Genomic DNA, 15,709 nt, shown 5'->3' on the forward strand with positions numbered 1-15,709 from the left:
TCTGAGTTGGGCATCTTATGGCCACAATTGTCACACTGTTTAAGTCCTAGTTTTGCTTTATCAGACATCATGGAAACTACACAAACACTATAGTACTAAACTACAATTTAACCAACCAAAAAACAACAGCGAGGTTATAGAAGAAGAGTTTTTTTTTTCTTTTCTAACAGATAGAAAAATAGGAGTACCAACAATGGTACTAAGAAATACCACAAAGTGGTAGGGAAAGGACCTACTAAAGGTAGAAGAGAGGGACAGTACCGACGATGGTATGAAAAGAACTACCGAAGGTAGAGGGTAGGTTTGGGTAAGAAAGTATATAAATTTAAAGACGAAGAAATAATCTTAAGGGAAAACTGACTAGAGGAAGGTAATTATATAGATAAAGCACAAAAACACTACACTTAGCTTGAGAGAAGGCTTGGCACGTCTGACAAGAACACAGCAAACAAGATCTGGAGAGACTAATAGAAGGGTATTGTGGGTAGGTCTTAGCTGAGAGTTTTTGACTGATGCAAGCTTGGTAAAGGCCATGTCGGTTCTGAGGACGGAACCAAAGTCCTAACAGTAAGGAATGAATAAAGATTTACAACATCAGATGTTATGTTTCTGAAAGAGACAAAGAATACAGCAGCAATGCTACTGCACTAAAATTTCAGAAATTAATGTTTGCATGCCTTGGTATGCCAGATCAACTAATTCTGGACAGTGGTTCAGTGGTTCCTCGATAGAATTTCACAGATTTGTAGAAGACACAGATTTTTACAAGACTAAAACTTCAAGACATGACCCCAGCCACACATTCTAGGTTGAATGTGTTGAGGGAAAATGATCATGCAGAAGTTAAACATTACGTTAAAAAAGACAAGGAAAGAAAAACAATCCCTCCAAGATATTGCCGGACCTCAGAAAGAAATGAAGTGAGCCCTAGGAACATCCCAAGTTCAGGCAATTCAAAACAAAACTAGCAGTCATACCTAAGTTATTAATGCCAAGCACAATACAAAAGTCTTGCATCAGGAGTTAGGGAGAAACCAAGTAGTCAGACACAGTACTCTGAAAGCTCTAAAGCTAAAATGCTACTAGTGTAACCAGGATAGTCAGTATGCAACAAAGTGCAAATGTATTCTCATGATGGCTGACAGAATGACAGACCAGCCATGCTCCTAAAATGCTAAAGAAGGCCAAAGATGCAGGAGGAACCAATGATTTGACAAGAGGTGACCTGGTAACAAAAGAGTAGAAGGTTTAATTTCTCCAAATGCTTAGGCTTTTACATACATTGACAGGAATGGACCCAATTCCTAAGTCAGGGCACTATTAAAGTTCATGAAATCAGTTTTGCCTCAGTCTTTCAAATTTGATACAAGTGATTTTCTCGGCACCCACAATGTACCCAGAGTTGCCTCTTTTTGCAGTTCATAAGGGGTTATTTTTATCAGTAACTTATTTAAATATGTTTGAAGAGTCTTTTTTTTATTAGCCCAATTGCTCCTACTATAACTTGAACTGTGTATTCCTATTCCACATTACTCTAGTTTCTGCTTGCAAGTCACGATATTTTAAAAATGTATGTCTTTCAGTTCGTCACTGGGTGTAGCAAGTTCAATAATCAAAGCTGTTTTCCCTTTGTCTCTAGCTACAATATACAGTCTGTTTGCTTCTACCTTCTTGGGTGCTGGCATGGGATGATTCCATGTAATCATTACTTCATCATTTTCAGCAATCATCTGTGGTTCATGTTTCCAGTGTCTCTCAGCTGCCTCTGTGTTGTAATGTTTACAAAGTCTCCGATGTAACAACTTTGTCACATGTCTTTCAGTATACATACCTTCAGCCATGAGCAAGTACACCATATTCTGCAACAAGATGAGTAACTGTTTCTAGTTCTGCACCAAAAACCCTACATTTGTCTGTATCTCCTACTCTTTCTATGGATTTTGTGAACCATGATTAAAATTCATCTCAACTCTTGGTCAACATGTGGCTGTTTCAGCAGATCTCTATACTTCTTGATATAATTGTGATTTTTCCATTTACCTCTTCTTTTTTCCTGATCCCATTCATTGTATTCTTTATTTTGCCTTTTTTGCACTTTCTGTTGCCATCTGTTTTTTATCTGTATTTAGTTGGATTTCCATGCCTGTTTTTTTTCCCCTGAAAACTTCTGCTAACCTAAGCAAAGAGGTCATCTTAAACTTATTTTGTTCATATTTTAGAACTTTCAACATGTTTGGATCCAATGATGTCAACAAGTACATATGCAATTCCTCAGTCATCAATCACCTATATGTATAGTCAATTTCAACAAAGCCATATCTCCTTCAGACTGAGAATTGTATAATCTAGGCAAACACTAGCTCTTGTATATCATTTGGTGAGTATGAAACAATTTTCATGTTTTACTGCCAAGCTTAGCCACCTTTATTTTGGCCAGTCAATCATTCTAAAGCTGTAAGTTAAAACAGGAAGTGCAAGTTTTTTTTATAGCTTGAGCTTTATTAGTATTAATTTTAATCTTCTAATATTCTAATGTTTTCATGCTGTATCGCTGCCCCATCATCTATTCCAATATATATATACATATATACACTCCTTCTTGTTCCAAATCTTTTATATCACATTCCTTCCCAAGTGTTATATGCTCTCAAGTCTTCAGTTTTCCTCTTTCAAATGTTGCTTTTGCACATTTGTCAAGACTAAATGACAATACAATGTCATCTGAGGAGGTTTTAATAACTTGTAGCTGCTCTTTACTAGGTGTTTATCTGATGAACTACACAGTTTTAGATCATCCATAAAAAGTAAATGAGATCACCTGTGACTTGATGATTTTTTTTGAAGTAAGACTGAATCTGTGACAGGACTGAGAGCAGGTGATCTGGTAACAAAAGAGTGAAAGGATTAATTTCTCCAAATACTTAGGCTTTTAGATACCTTGACAGTAATGATAAAGAATCACCTTGAAATAGTCCACAATGGAATTCTACACCCTGAATTAGCAATCTGCCTCTTAAAATTTACCAATGTGTGATGGATCTTTTACATCTGTGAGCATTGCATAATCTAGGAATACAGAATACTATCAAATGCTTTTTTGTAATCTATCCATACCATACTGAGGTTCCTTTTCTTTTTACAGGTCTCCATTATAGCTTTGTTTAACAAGATGATCCTTTGTTACATATAAATATCTTATTTTCCACTTCTGTTCTATGGCCATGGCTCAATTTTTTTGTAAATGACTGTATATCTGCATCAATTCCTGTATATAGCTTATACGTTGTTGGGAGACTAGTCATTGGTTGATGGTTATTAGGATGATCTTCAGCTTCACTTTTAAGTATGAGTATGTTTCTTCCCATTGTTAGACAGCCAGTCCCATTTTAGGATGTATATATAAATAGTTTTTACTCAAGACTAAATCATGGTGCAAAGATGACAATACCTTTAACTAAAAGTTAGATACAGCATCTAGATCCAAGGTTTTCCACTCGGGAGCCTTTCTTAACTTCATCTCTATCTCTGTAGCAGTTACTTCATTCCAATCCACATCTCCTATGTCAGAATATCCTAAATGTTCCTTTGCTTCTTTCATCCACTCAGCCTTCTTATTGTGCTCAGCTGGGTCCTGATAGACATTTCTCCAGAATGCATTCATTTTCTCTATTCTTAGTGGCATCTCAGCTATTGCTGTTTTCTTTCCCAGCTCCCTGTAGAATTGATTTGGGTTATCCCTAAACTGTTTGTTTTGAATCATTTCTTCATATGTCTCAGTGTATTCCCTAAGTTTTTCAGCTTACACAGAGCGCTTACTGAGTAATGAACCAGATGATGACCCATACTGAGAAAACCTAGAGGATTCAGAAAGGCAGATATATGGGGTGGGGAAAAAAATTCAACAGTCCTCATGTTCTACAGCTAACATTTGTAGAACAGATTATCATGATGACTCTGACAAAGATCCATCACAGATATATGTGACTCAGATTCACTCATCGAGGACACCATGATTATAGGTACAATATGCTACATGTATACTAGTAGAATGGGGAGGTCTATCACATAATATTTGAAAGCTGGAAAGGTTACTTAAGAAAGGCAATATGTCATGGTATCACAATTAAAGCATGGGCAAGGTGGTTAAGGCCATGCTAAAAATCTCAAGCAGTAGTCCACTGAAAAACATTAAGACAACCAAAAACGAGATTAACAGCAGTTCTAAGGTAATCAACGGTACTTTACAGTGATGTACTTCTCAAATTCCTGGACCTATACTAAAACCTTGACCTATAAGCAACACTATCCATTATTTCTTCGTCTACATATAAAATTATCTATTGTTACTCAAGAATCTTAATTTACTCTAGTTCTTTATGTCAACTACTGCATAAACATCCTAGCAATCTTTTTCTGACAAGCCTGTTTTCATACTTCCATTGCTTCTGTTTATCTGCAACATTCATTTAAGTCTCCTATTATGGTAGCCTCTTAATGTGTACTAGCTGTCTCTGTTGACATATTATGCTAATATTATTTGCTTAGCTATTCCTTTAGTCATTTATTTGAAGTTCCTTCTCAGTGGTGAGGTGGCATCTTTGAAAATGTTGCTTATACCCAAAGGCTGTAAGCTGCTGCAACATCTACACAAATACTCAAACCAGCAACTCCTGGATATCTACCAACCTAAGAAAAATGTGTGCAAACTACTTTATAAATGCTCTGTGGCCCAAGCATGGAACAAACTTCCTATACACATATACTCCATTAACCACCCATTACACTTTAAAAAAGAACTCAAACTGCACCTACTTAACACCAAGACTTACACCTATCAGCACCCTACCTAACCCCACCACATTCTTGCAATTCATTCCCATCATATGTGTATTTATACTAGTCTCAGCCTATTAACTTATAAACCTACTAGATATTTATCTGGTAAATTCAACCTCACAAAATTGAAAGCTCATATTCTGCTGTACATGTCTGTACAATGCTACTTGTATATTATTATACATATGTTTTCTTACTCTTTATTTTCTGACCTGCTGTATTTTAATTTTACTATCTTGGAGTATGAATTTTTTATTATACTGTAAACTGTTCTGTAACTGGAGCTTTTCTCCTCAGGTCTCCACTGGAAATGGGCCACTGGTTCAGCTGGACTAGCCCAGTTAACAAATGTCAATGAATAAGTAAATAAAATACTCAGGCAAGACAATACATTAATAATGAAACAAAGGCAAGATGCACTACACCAGATGAGCTCTAGTCAGAAGTCCAAATTGAAACAGGAAATGCTGACACTATTAAGAAAGACATAGTTAACACCTGCTGTATGTGATAATCCTAATAGCTTAGCCACACAATCTAAACATGTACATACATATTTTATGAAACAAAATGCTATCAGTGTTCAGTTAGCACTGCAATGTCATACGCAGTGTGAACTACTTCATACTGAAATTATAGTCAGTGCTTCAGAAAAAAAAAGATAATACTGTTTGTAGAAAAAAGATACAAAGATCACTTTACCTGTGGGTCACGCATGGGCAATCACAGTTGGGAAAGATATCTAAGTAAATCACAAATGGTGGGCCATAAACAATTTGGCAAGTAGTGTTGTTAAAAGTGGAAAAACAAACTATATGACTTTTAAATCTGAGATTTAAAATTCTGCAGCTCAGTTCAACCAGTCACTTTTTGCAGAAAGCTGCATTCAGTTTCATAGCTTGGAAGAATTCATGTTTTTTAGTAAATCTATCTATCTATCTATATATCTATCTATCTATCTATCTATCTATCTATCTATCTATATGTGTGTGTGTGTGTGTGTGTGTGTGTGTGTGTATTGATATATATATATATATATATATATATATATATATATATATATATATATATATATATATATATATATATATATATATATATGTGTGTGTGTGTGTGCGCGCGTATATTGATATTTAAATATATATAAATATATAAATATATATATATATATATATATATATATATATATATATATATATTTCCATGTACTATGGGATTTATCCTGTTTTATTCAAATAGAAGAACACAATAAAACAAAGTGAGAATTTCACAACAATAACTCTTTGCACTCTGGCTTGTACTACATGGATTATCAGTGAGGAAAGCTGGCATAGAATAAAGCAAAGGCATTTATCGGGTCTATATTATCTTATCGACCACTAAGCTTGTCGAATGCCTAAATGCCGACAGCTAAGGGTCGAACACTGACAATCTTGAATGGCCAGTTAAGTGAAATTCTTCACCGGGAAAGAATTTGCGTGGTCATTGTCGGGAATTTGCCCTTTCCCCAATGTAGAGCGATCACAGAGTTGGTATATTTAGTTAGGGGGGTGTGGGGGGCACAGCCCCCTAAATCGGGGGGTGTGTTGGGCGAAGCTCCCCACTTTTTTTACGGGTTGGAAATTTATGTTAGTTTGACATGGTCAAGCGAATTCTTTCCCCGTGAAAGAATTCGCTTAACTGGCCGTTCTAGATTGTCAGTTTTCGACCCTTAGCTGTCGATGTTTAGGCGTTCATCAAGCTAAGCGGTTGATAACATAATATAGACCCCATTTATCTAGGTTCTCAGAGTTTCTTTGACACAACACACTATTGGGCATGATAACATACTGAACATTTCAAAAACTCTTATCTTTAGTGAAAGAGAAACACAATATGACTTTTTGAAGCACTTAATCTAGCTACTAAAGTTGTTGTCCTAGTTCGCTGCAAATGCTTTTCTAGATTGATCCATATTAAGACCCAGAAATTAAGATATAAAACTTGAAGAAGAAGAAGAATAAAAATAGAGCGGGATATACAATACAATACTGCAGTCTCTAGCTCTCCTCCACTTGATTTCTGTCTCTTATATCTACTTCTCTAGATCTTCTTCAAGATGACAAATTTCACATATCTGACCTGCTGTGTAGCTGCAACAAATGGGAATCAGATGCACTGGGGTGCAACTTCAACAAACTAGATTAATGGCAAACTTGGAGTGCTACAATGGAACATAACTGGCATCTAAACAACATTCAGTAGCACATAATGCCCCCCCATCAGTGGGAAAGCAGAAGTTTGCTGTGTATAAACATAAACATATGGAAGTGACCCTTCCCTGTGTTTTTTTATCAACCAGTGCCATGAATAGCATAGTATGGTATGTCAGTGAAACTTAGTGGGGCACGGACACTACAATCCTTATGGTATGTTAAGAAATCGAGTACCGAATTATGGTAAACTGGCATAAAATTCCATCACAGAAGGCAGCAAAACAATGGAAAACTTTGATTCATGTTGCAAGACTATGCTAACAAGCAACTTTACATGCACACATGTGCGCGCATACACACACACACACACACACACACACACACACACACACACACACACACACACACACACACACACACACACTACTACTGTATCATTATAAGTTTAAGATCTTAAAACAGTGAAGGAATGATGCACTTTGGTTCTGCTTCCAGACTGAATCACAGGTTGTCAGTCTACTGTTTGCTGCCATTTAATTTATCAGCATATTATGCAGATCCAAATCACTGTGGAGAATCATAAGACTTGGGTATTATGTGACAAAATCATTAAATCACTGAGGAAAAGACAAGCAGTAGTGCCATAAAGATTTACCATATTTCACTTGAGCAATATCCCCAACAATGAGTTCTGCCACAGGAATCTGGATAACTTGGCCATTACGGATCACAGTGAACTTCTGTTCCTGTTCAATTCGACTTTGTAAGCCTCTGAATTGCTTCTCCTTACTCCAGTCATTGAAAGCTGTAACCAACACCACACAGATCACTGAGAGCAAAATCGCAGCTCCTTCAATCCAGCCTGCTTCGGCCTCACCCTCATCCTCTGCACCTGTTGATACATTACCACAAGCTTGAAGGAAAGGAGAAGAGAAAAACTGGATTAGTCCATGAAAATATTAATTACATTTCACAGAATATACTCTGACATATAAAAAAGAAAAATTATATGGTATATGTAGCACTGTATATTTACCATCTGCAGGGACAACCAGTTTTATACACTACTGCATTTTCTTTCTGGCATGATTTTTTAAGGGTCCGTACTTTGTAAACAGAAGTGTGTGTCAATACTAGTGATGCACATCGCAGAAACATGCAAATACAATCATAAAAAGCACATTTCTCTAGAGTTTCAGTAACAAGACTCATCACTTATAGAAGATTTACTGTTACTATATAATCAATATGACTGTCAGAATTGTGTGTGGCAAACTACTCAATTCTGATAAAAGTCAGACACTGGGTCCAGTATAACTCCTGTCTTCTACAGCAATGAAAATGTTCAGCTTTCAGACTGCAACAATTTAGGTGCTTAAACTTCATTTTTGTTTTCATCTGACATATGTCCCGATATTACAGTTTTAACCACAATTCTTGTATTGTGCTAGCACAGACTTTCTAAACTCAGATGTATATTTTTTATGTAAGAACCTTTTTTTTCAGTTTAATACTTGAACACACATCAATGTTCAAGTTTATTTTCCTTTTTCTTCATATTCACAGTAGTGTCGATAATCAATACACTTCCTTTAAATTAGATAAATGTCTTAGTACTAAAATTACTAATGAAACTTAAGACTCAGCACTGGTCAACTGGAAATACAGCAAGTACCTGACAGACTATAAACAAGTAGCACTATTCTAAGACCCGTGTCATAAAAATAAAAGAAACATCAATATGAGGCAAAACTGAATTCCTACATAATCAAAATGTTGTGCACCTTAATCATCAGAAAAAAAAGAAAAAAAAATGAAATTCACACATTGGTAATGCAGTCATACTACAGCACAACAAAATGGCTTTCCATCAATTGATCTCTGGCTCGGTCACACTTATTTGAAGTTATGTTTGCTCATGGGTAATCTTGCTGGAAAGTAGGCACTACAGCATTTTCTTCTTTTGCTGTTGTATGATAATTGAATTACTATACTTAATAAGAGGGAGTTGGGGAATAGTTCTCCACATGAAGGTGCAGGAGAGCTCTCCCCTTTGCAAAAGTGATATTTTCAGCAACTACAATGGCAGTCTAATCGAGTTTTGTTATTAAACAGCTGAGACTAAGAAGCTGGTTTGTGAGCCTTTGATTTCTGATCTGTCATAACCAAAATCACCAAAATACTTAGTCAAGCAGTTCAAAATAACTTTCAAAGCTATTATCAGGAATCAGACACATACACTCTTAAGTTACCTTTCAACTGCTAAAAAATCTTACAAAGACATTTTATAGCCTCCAAATATCTCACACTAGCAGCCTCAGTTTTCTCAACCTTTCCTTAATGCTGGAAATATTTGCTAGGTGCTTGGAATAAGCTGTTTTGACACCCATATGGAAAAAAAAGGGTATGCATGTGCACTTTAGCTGGAATCACTGGGCTCCAAAAGCGTGCATATGATTCGGGTCCAATGCAGTGAGCACTGTAATGAGCTTTCTGCCCAGTGGGAGAAAAGTAGCATACAAAATTACCTTCCAACACCTCCTACAATCCACTTCAATTGTCTCATTATCATCTCCAAGTGTTTGAGGATACAGACGGTCTAGGCAAAATAAGCAAACTGGACTGGAGATAGGACCACAGACGAATTAGAGAACAAGAAAAAAAAAATTAAAAAGGCATAGTAAATATTAAAGAACTTAAAGATGAGTTTTTAGAAACAAGCAAGTGATTCCGATCAAGAGACCGCATAATAACCTTAACCAAGTGAACAACATGTTATTTAACAGACGCAAAAATCTAAAAAAAAACAAGCAAATCATTTAACCTCAATCATGGTAGGTCTCTTACAAACCAAGAGTAAAGTGTATGAGAAACAGTTCAGCAGCACCTGAAATTCATCAAGTATTGACATGAATTTTTATCATCTTATATCTGCTACCAAAGGGGTAAAGAAACTTTTACTTGTAGCAATAACGAAAGTTATGTACTTACTAAAACCCTAGATCCATGTTGTCTTGTTTTTTGCCTGGTTCGACCTTTGGGTTTTTGGATCCAATCAGATCTGACCTCGGCACTTTCCAGACCTTGGATCTAGGGCTCTGACTCCTCCCTCTACCCACTATTCCCTCCCTTTCTCAGAGTACCACAGATGGAGTTTGCTTGCTTACAGCTAGAATACAACATTCAGTAACAATGACCTACATAGTCTTATCTGACATGAAAGAGGCAAAGATGACAGTGTGACAGACAACCAGAGAGGGGCTGTCCACAGACAAGGCCTATGCTCAGGTCCAACCACTCGACCAGGATCTAAAGGACAGTTTTGGTTGGGGAATGGAGGAAGGGATGTTGAATCGGGTGAAAAGAAAACATGGATTGAGAGCTATGGTAAGAACATAACTTTTGTACCTGATGTTGTCCATTTTCATCCTACTCAACCTTTTGGACAGATTCCCAAGCTACCAAAACACTGATGTGGTATCAAGGAAGGATATTCACAAAAATGGTGGAAGCAAAGGATGTATGAGCCCTTGACTGTACATTTAGTTTGTAGTGTAATATAAAGGTGTGGATAGTAGGCCAAGTGTCTATAGTACAAATCTCATCAATAAGTACCCTACCCAAAAAAGCCAATAGAAGCAGCAACCTTGTAATGTCAAAACCAACTGACTGTATAGAAAGATTATACAACTGGAATGCCACCTGGACATGGTAACTTTAGACACGACTTGACCAAATTTAGCTTTGCAGAAGGCAAGAAAAAGCTGATCAGACTTCCTGAAATCTCTTGTTTTATGCAAGCAGAAACAAATTACTCAATGAACATCTAGCAAATGCAAAACATATGCTCCTCTGTTGGAATATTTTACAAAGAACACAAGTAGACTGATGGTTTGGTTCAGGTTTGTTTCAAAAGCCACTTTTAGTATAAACTGAGGTTAGTTGACAAAGAAACCGTGTCTTTATGTAAAATGAGATAAGGGGGTTTACAAGATAAGGCTTGTAACTCAGAAATCCTGCTTGCCAACGTAACCGCCACCAAAAATATAGTTTTCTAAGACAAAAAACATTAGATCCACTGAAGAGGCTAGTTCAAACAGAGGTTTTGTCAATTTCTGGAGCATGATAGTAATATCCCATCTAGGGACAGGATCTAAAACATTAGATCAACTGAAGATGCCAGTTCAAATAGATATTTTGTCAGCATCTATAGCTTGAAAATGATATCCCATGAAGGGACAGGACCCCTGACTGGTGGTTTTAAAAGGAAGATTCCTTTCACAAAGGTCTTGGAGACCTTTAAGGAAGCAATAGACACCTTGTTTTGTACTACATGAAAATTACGATTGCCACCAACTGTATCTTGATGATGAAGAAGATAGACCCTTTGTGAAACAATACTGCTAAAAAATCTAAAGTGGATGGAAGAGGGGCTGCAAATGGGTCTATACTTTTAGAGGACACCCATATAGTTAATCTCTTACATTTACTGTATGAGACCGTTCTAGTACTGGGCTTTTGGGAATAGGATAAAGTTTGAATAACAGGTATAGACAGCCTGGCATCTCTGGCCACCATAAGAATCATGCTGTTAACTTCAGATTTTTAAGTCCTGGTGAGACTGACCAGACTGGTGATGAAGAAGCCATGCACAAGGTCCAATACCCAGGGCAGGTAAATTAGATGAAGCTAGAGGAATGGGATCTAAACTTGCTGAGGCCAAAAGGGGGTCACTTTGGCCTTGCACCTTCTGGCTTTCTGAAGAAATGTGGTTATCAGAGGAAGGGTAGTATAAAGAAGGTCCAGGGGACATTTGTGACCTAGAGTAACCCTCGGTGATTGACCCTGTGGTGGGATCAGGTAAAAGTAACTGCTACACTTGTTGTTTAGGTATGAGACAAAAAGACTGTAGCAAGGTTATCCCAAGTGACTGAAGATCTGTGTTGCTGCTGTTTGATTGTGAGACCACTCATGAGGTAGAAGGATAGACCTGTCAATTTGTCCGCTATTACATTAGAAGTCCCCAGGATGTGCACTGCGATTAGAAAGCGATGCAAGGACATCTTCCATTGTCACACTCTCATGGCTTCTTTGTATAGAGGGTAACAGCGGGTTCCCCCGTTTGCTGATGTACCAGACAACAGCCATGTTGTCTGACTAAAATGAAATCACACCCTTAGGTAGGGAGTCCTGAAAGGCCTGCAATGCTAGGAGAACTTCCCTCATCTCCAAGATACTGATGTGAAGTCTGAACTCCATTGTAACCCATGAACCTTAAACCAGCTTCCCTTAGAAATGACCCCCCTCCCAAAAGGGAAGCGTCTGTAGTTATCAATGTTACCAGGGATGGGAAAGGAAAAGGGTCAATTCCCACGACATTGTGAGCTTGAGCAACCACCAGGTGATGTGTTTCCTGTATATCTGTGTGAGGCAGATGCGCTCATAAAGGGGAAGAAACATTTGGGACTGTTGGACTGCAAGGATCCACTGTAGAACTCTCATGTAGTATCTTGCTTCTGGAACTATAGTGATAGCTGCAGCCGTCAACCCCAAAAGACAAAGAACAATTTTTTCCTGGAGGACAAGGTTGGTAAAGAGCCTTTGAAGCTGCTTGATGTAGAGAGAGTAATCTGGAAGGGAGAGTTTGGCAATTTGGGAAACTGTATTTAGGTGGCATGCAACATATTCTTCCTGTTATGTTTTGAGTAGATTGATTGTGATTCCCAGTTGCTGGGCAAGGTGAAGCAAAAAGACCCTGCAACACACCAGTAGATCAATGGCTGATGTGGGAAGGAGCCAGTCTTTTAGATAACAGAATATCTGTAACCTGTGCAGTCTGAGGTGAGCCACCACCACTGCCAAACATTTTGTGAACACTCTGGTGGCTGTGGTGAGATCAAAAGCCAGCCTATACCTGGTGCTACTAATATGCATATAAAGTGGGAGCGACAGGAAAATGTGTATGGCATTGGGGTGAATCAAATGGCTGATGTTTTAGATGACAATGCTGGGGTTTTTCTTTTTTGAGGATTTCTCCCCACCAAGATGACCTCCTCTCGGATTTATGTCAGATGATTTGAGTTTGCAGAAGCTCGACATTCATACATATGAGACCATATGATCAAGTTTCTGAAAACCCAAACATCAAAAAGAAAAAAAACAAAACCCCCCCCCACAAAAATCTACTTTTTTTTTTACATGTTTATGCAAGGGGGCAAGAGCCTCTGCAAATTATATATACCAATTCCGAAATCGTACTATAGTGAGGAAAAGGGTAAATTTCCCGATCCTTGGTGTACCGCTATCTCCATTCAAAATCTTTGAGTTTTCAAAAACTCAATCATATGGTCTTGACCATATGAATTTTGAGTTTCTGAAAACTCGATCAACTGATAGGGATCAGATCTCCCAGGCTCCAGGAACTGAACAAGGGATACTGCTCAAACAATGACTGGAGTTATCTGCCAATAGTAAAGAAGAAAAAAGAGAAGTCCAATGGCTGTGGAAAGGCGAAACTCAAGACTGAGTAATAGAATAACATTCTTTTTTGGCCTTCACAGGCACTGTATTTGACTTTTGTGGATTTAAAGTTTTTAAATACAGTGACTTAGAAATAACACCTTATTTTGGTCAGCTGTTGTTAAAGGGATTCACTTTGGTCCCTACTGTTAGGGTTGATATTGCTGACGCATTGAAAGAATTTAAAATGTATATCAGAAAATTGAATCTTGCTTTCTTTAAGAGCAGTAATGCAACAAACTAATTACCTATTCAGAGTCTTAATAGGTTTAGTACATCCCCTAAATCCTTCTATTGCCCTATATGAATGTATTTGAGAGAGTGAATTGAGACAATTGTTTGGCCATCAGCCTAAAACATTTTTTTAGCCTGCATGATGATGCTGTAGGTGAATTGGACACTCTCAATTGGCCCTAGGCGTGAGTGTGTGCATGTGTGTGCCTTCTGTGGAAGGTTGGGTGCCAGGCTGGCAACTCTACACTGTAAAAAACTCCACTGCCAATCATGAGTGGACAGGTGATCCGCTGTGGCGACCCCTAACTGGGAAAAGCCAGAAGAAGAAGAAGATGATGAAGAGTGAGCTGTATTATGTCAACTAAGGGGGAAATAAGGAGATTGAGGTGATGAAATCCGATGGGGGGGGGGGTGATAATGGTTATTCACTTGTACATACAGAAGATGTTACAATATCTAAATGATGATACTTTTTTCATTGGAGTTCCTTTAAATGACGTTGTCATATGCTGTATGTTGAATATGTAGGTACACAATCTTATTTCTGACTACTGTTTACATAAGGATGCTGCAGATTTTTTGAAAGTAGTAAATCTTGTTATTCCCTCTCTTTATGGGATCCCTAAGATCCACAAATCTGTTTCTGACCCACCATTGTGCCCTACTGTAGTTGTGGGGGTTCTATTACTGAGCATTTGGCAAAGTGGGTGGACTACAAGTTAAAAAACTTTATTGTGGATAAACCTCATGTTCTTAGGGATTCCTGGCATTTACTGAGTGTTTTGGCAAAACTGGAGTTTGTAGAAAAGTCTTTTTCACTGGTAGTTTTATTCATTATTTATTTTACATTTGTTTACCGGGGAGGTCTGACTGGACAGAGCTGTCCGTTTTCAGCGGAGGCCCAGGGAGAAACTCTCCAGAACACTTGCTAACATACTACACATAAGATATTTTACACATTCAGTTATAAAAATATAGCAGACAATAACATATGATTACATAAAATATTTACATATCTTATATCTTATTATTATTATTATATTATATATTTTAGTTGATATTAAAGATCTGTTTTTGGTTATTCTACACCAAGAGGGTACAGAATGGTTCTGGGAGGCACTTTATGGAGGGTCTAAGTAAGAGTCTCACAAGGTTAATATGTTGGCTGAATGCATGGATTATGTGTTAACTTTTAACTACATGGTCTTTGAAGGAGAGTATTATAAACAGGTTACCAAGGTGGTTATGGGTGCATCTGCTGCTCCATTTTATTTGCAAATGTCATTTTATGGTGGTGGGAAACAACTTTTGTTTTGAAATCACCATATAAAGAATTTTTGGCAGTGTACTGGCATTATTTTGATGATATATTTATTGTTTGGAAAGGTACTGCTGAGATGTTGGATGAATTCATGGAATACATTAACAATTCTACTGAATTTTTAAAGTTTAAATGTGATTACCACCCTGTAAATATTAATTTTTTTGGATGCAAAAATATTTACAAATTTTGATTACTGTAGCTATGACTCAAAGATTTTATGAAGGATACTTATTCTAAGAGGTTATTGTTTTATTCTAGCTGTCACACTAATATACAGAAGAGGAACATTGTGAAGGGACAGATGATTAGATTATCACGTCTTGTTTCGGATGATGGTATGTTTTATGTTGAACTGGGTATTCTGTTTACAGTATGTTTTTTGATAGGGGTTACTGACAAGCTTTAGTTTATAGCCTCAAATATGAGATTTTAGGAGAAAGGTATATTAAATTTAGAATGATTATAAGATACCCAGAAAAATTTACAACTCATCAGGTGAAAGATGATAACTATGCTAGGGAGATGGTTTGCCAGTAAAGTGGTATCAAAAGGATTCCGACAAAAAAAAATGGGATCCCATTTTTGAATCACTGGATATAAA

The 15,709-nt window shown here is 37.2% G+C and overlaps 1 protein-coding gene across 6 annotated transcripts in view; it reads right to left on the bottom strand.

Annotated features, from left to right (window-relative positions):
* The window catches only part of LOC122809137 (plasma membrane calcium-transporting ATPase 3), a 4,021,470-nt gene that overhangs the window by 2,795,495 nt on the left and 1,210,266 nt on the right, over positions 1-15,709 (bottom strand). For all 6 annotated transcript variants that reach the window (XM_044080406.1, XM_044080412.1, XM_044080407.1 and 3 more), the window contains one exon: positions 7,687-7,944. In XM_044080406.1, coding sequence (XP_043936341.1) covers positions 7,687-7,944 — 258 coding nt within the window. The remainder of the gene's footprint in view (positions 1-7,686; positions 7,945-15,709) is intronic.

Source organism: Protopterus annectens, chromosome 8.part0, assembly GCF_019279795.1.
Source record: "Protopterus annectens isolate FY-2018-M chromosome 8.part0, PAN1.0, whole genome shotgun sequence".
Classification (NCBI taxonomy): Eukaryota; Metazoa; Chordata; order Ceratodontiformes; family Protopteridae; genus Protopterus; species Protopterus annectens.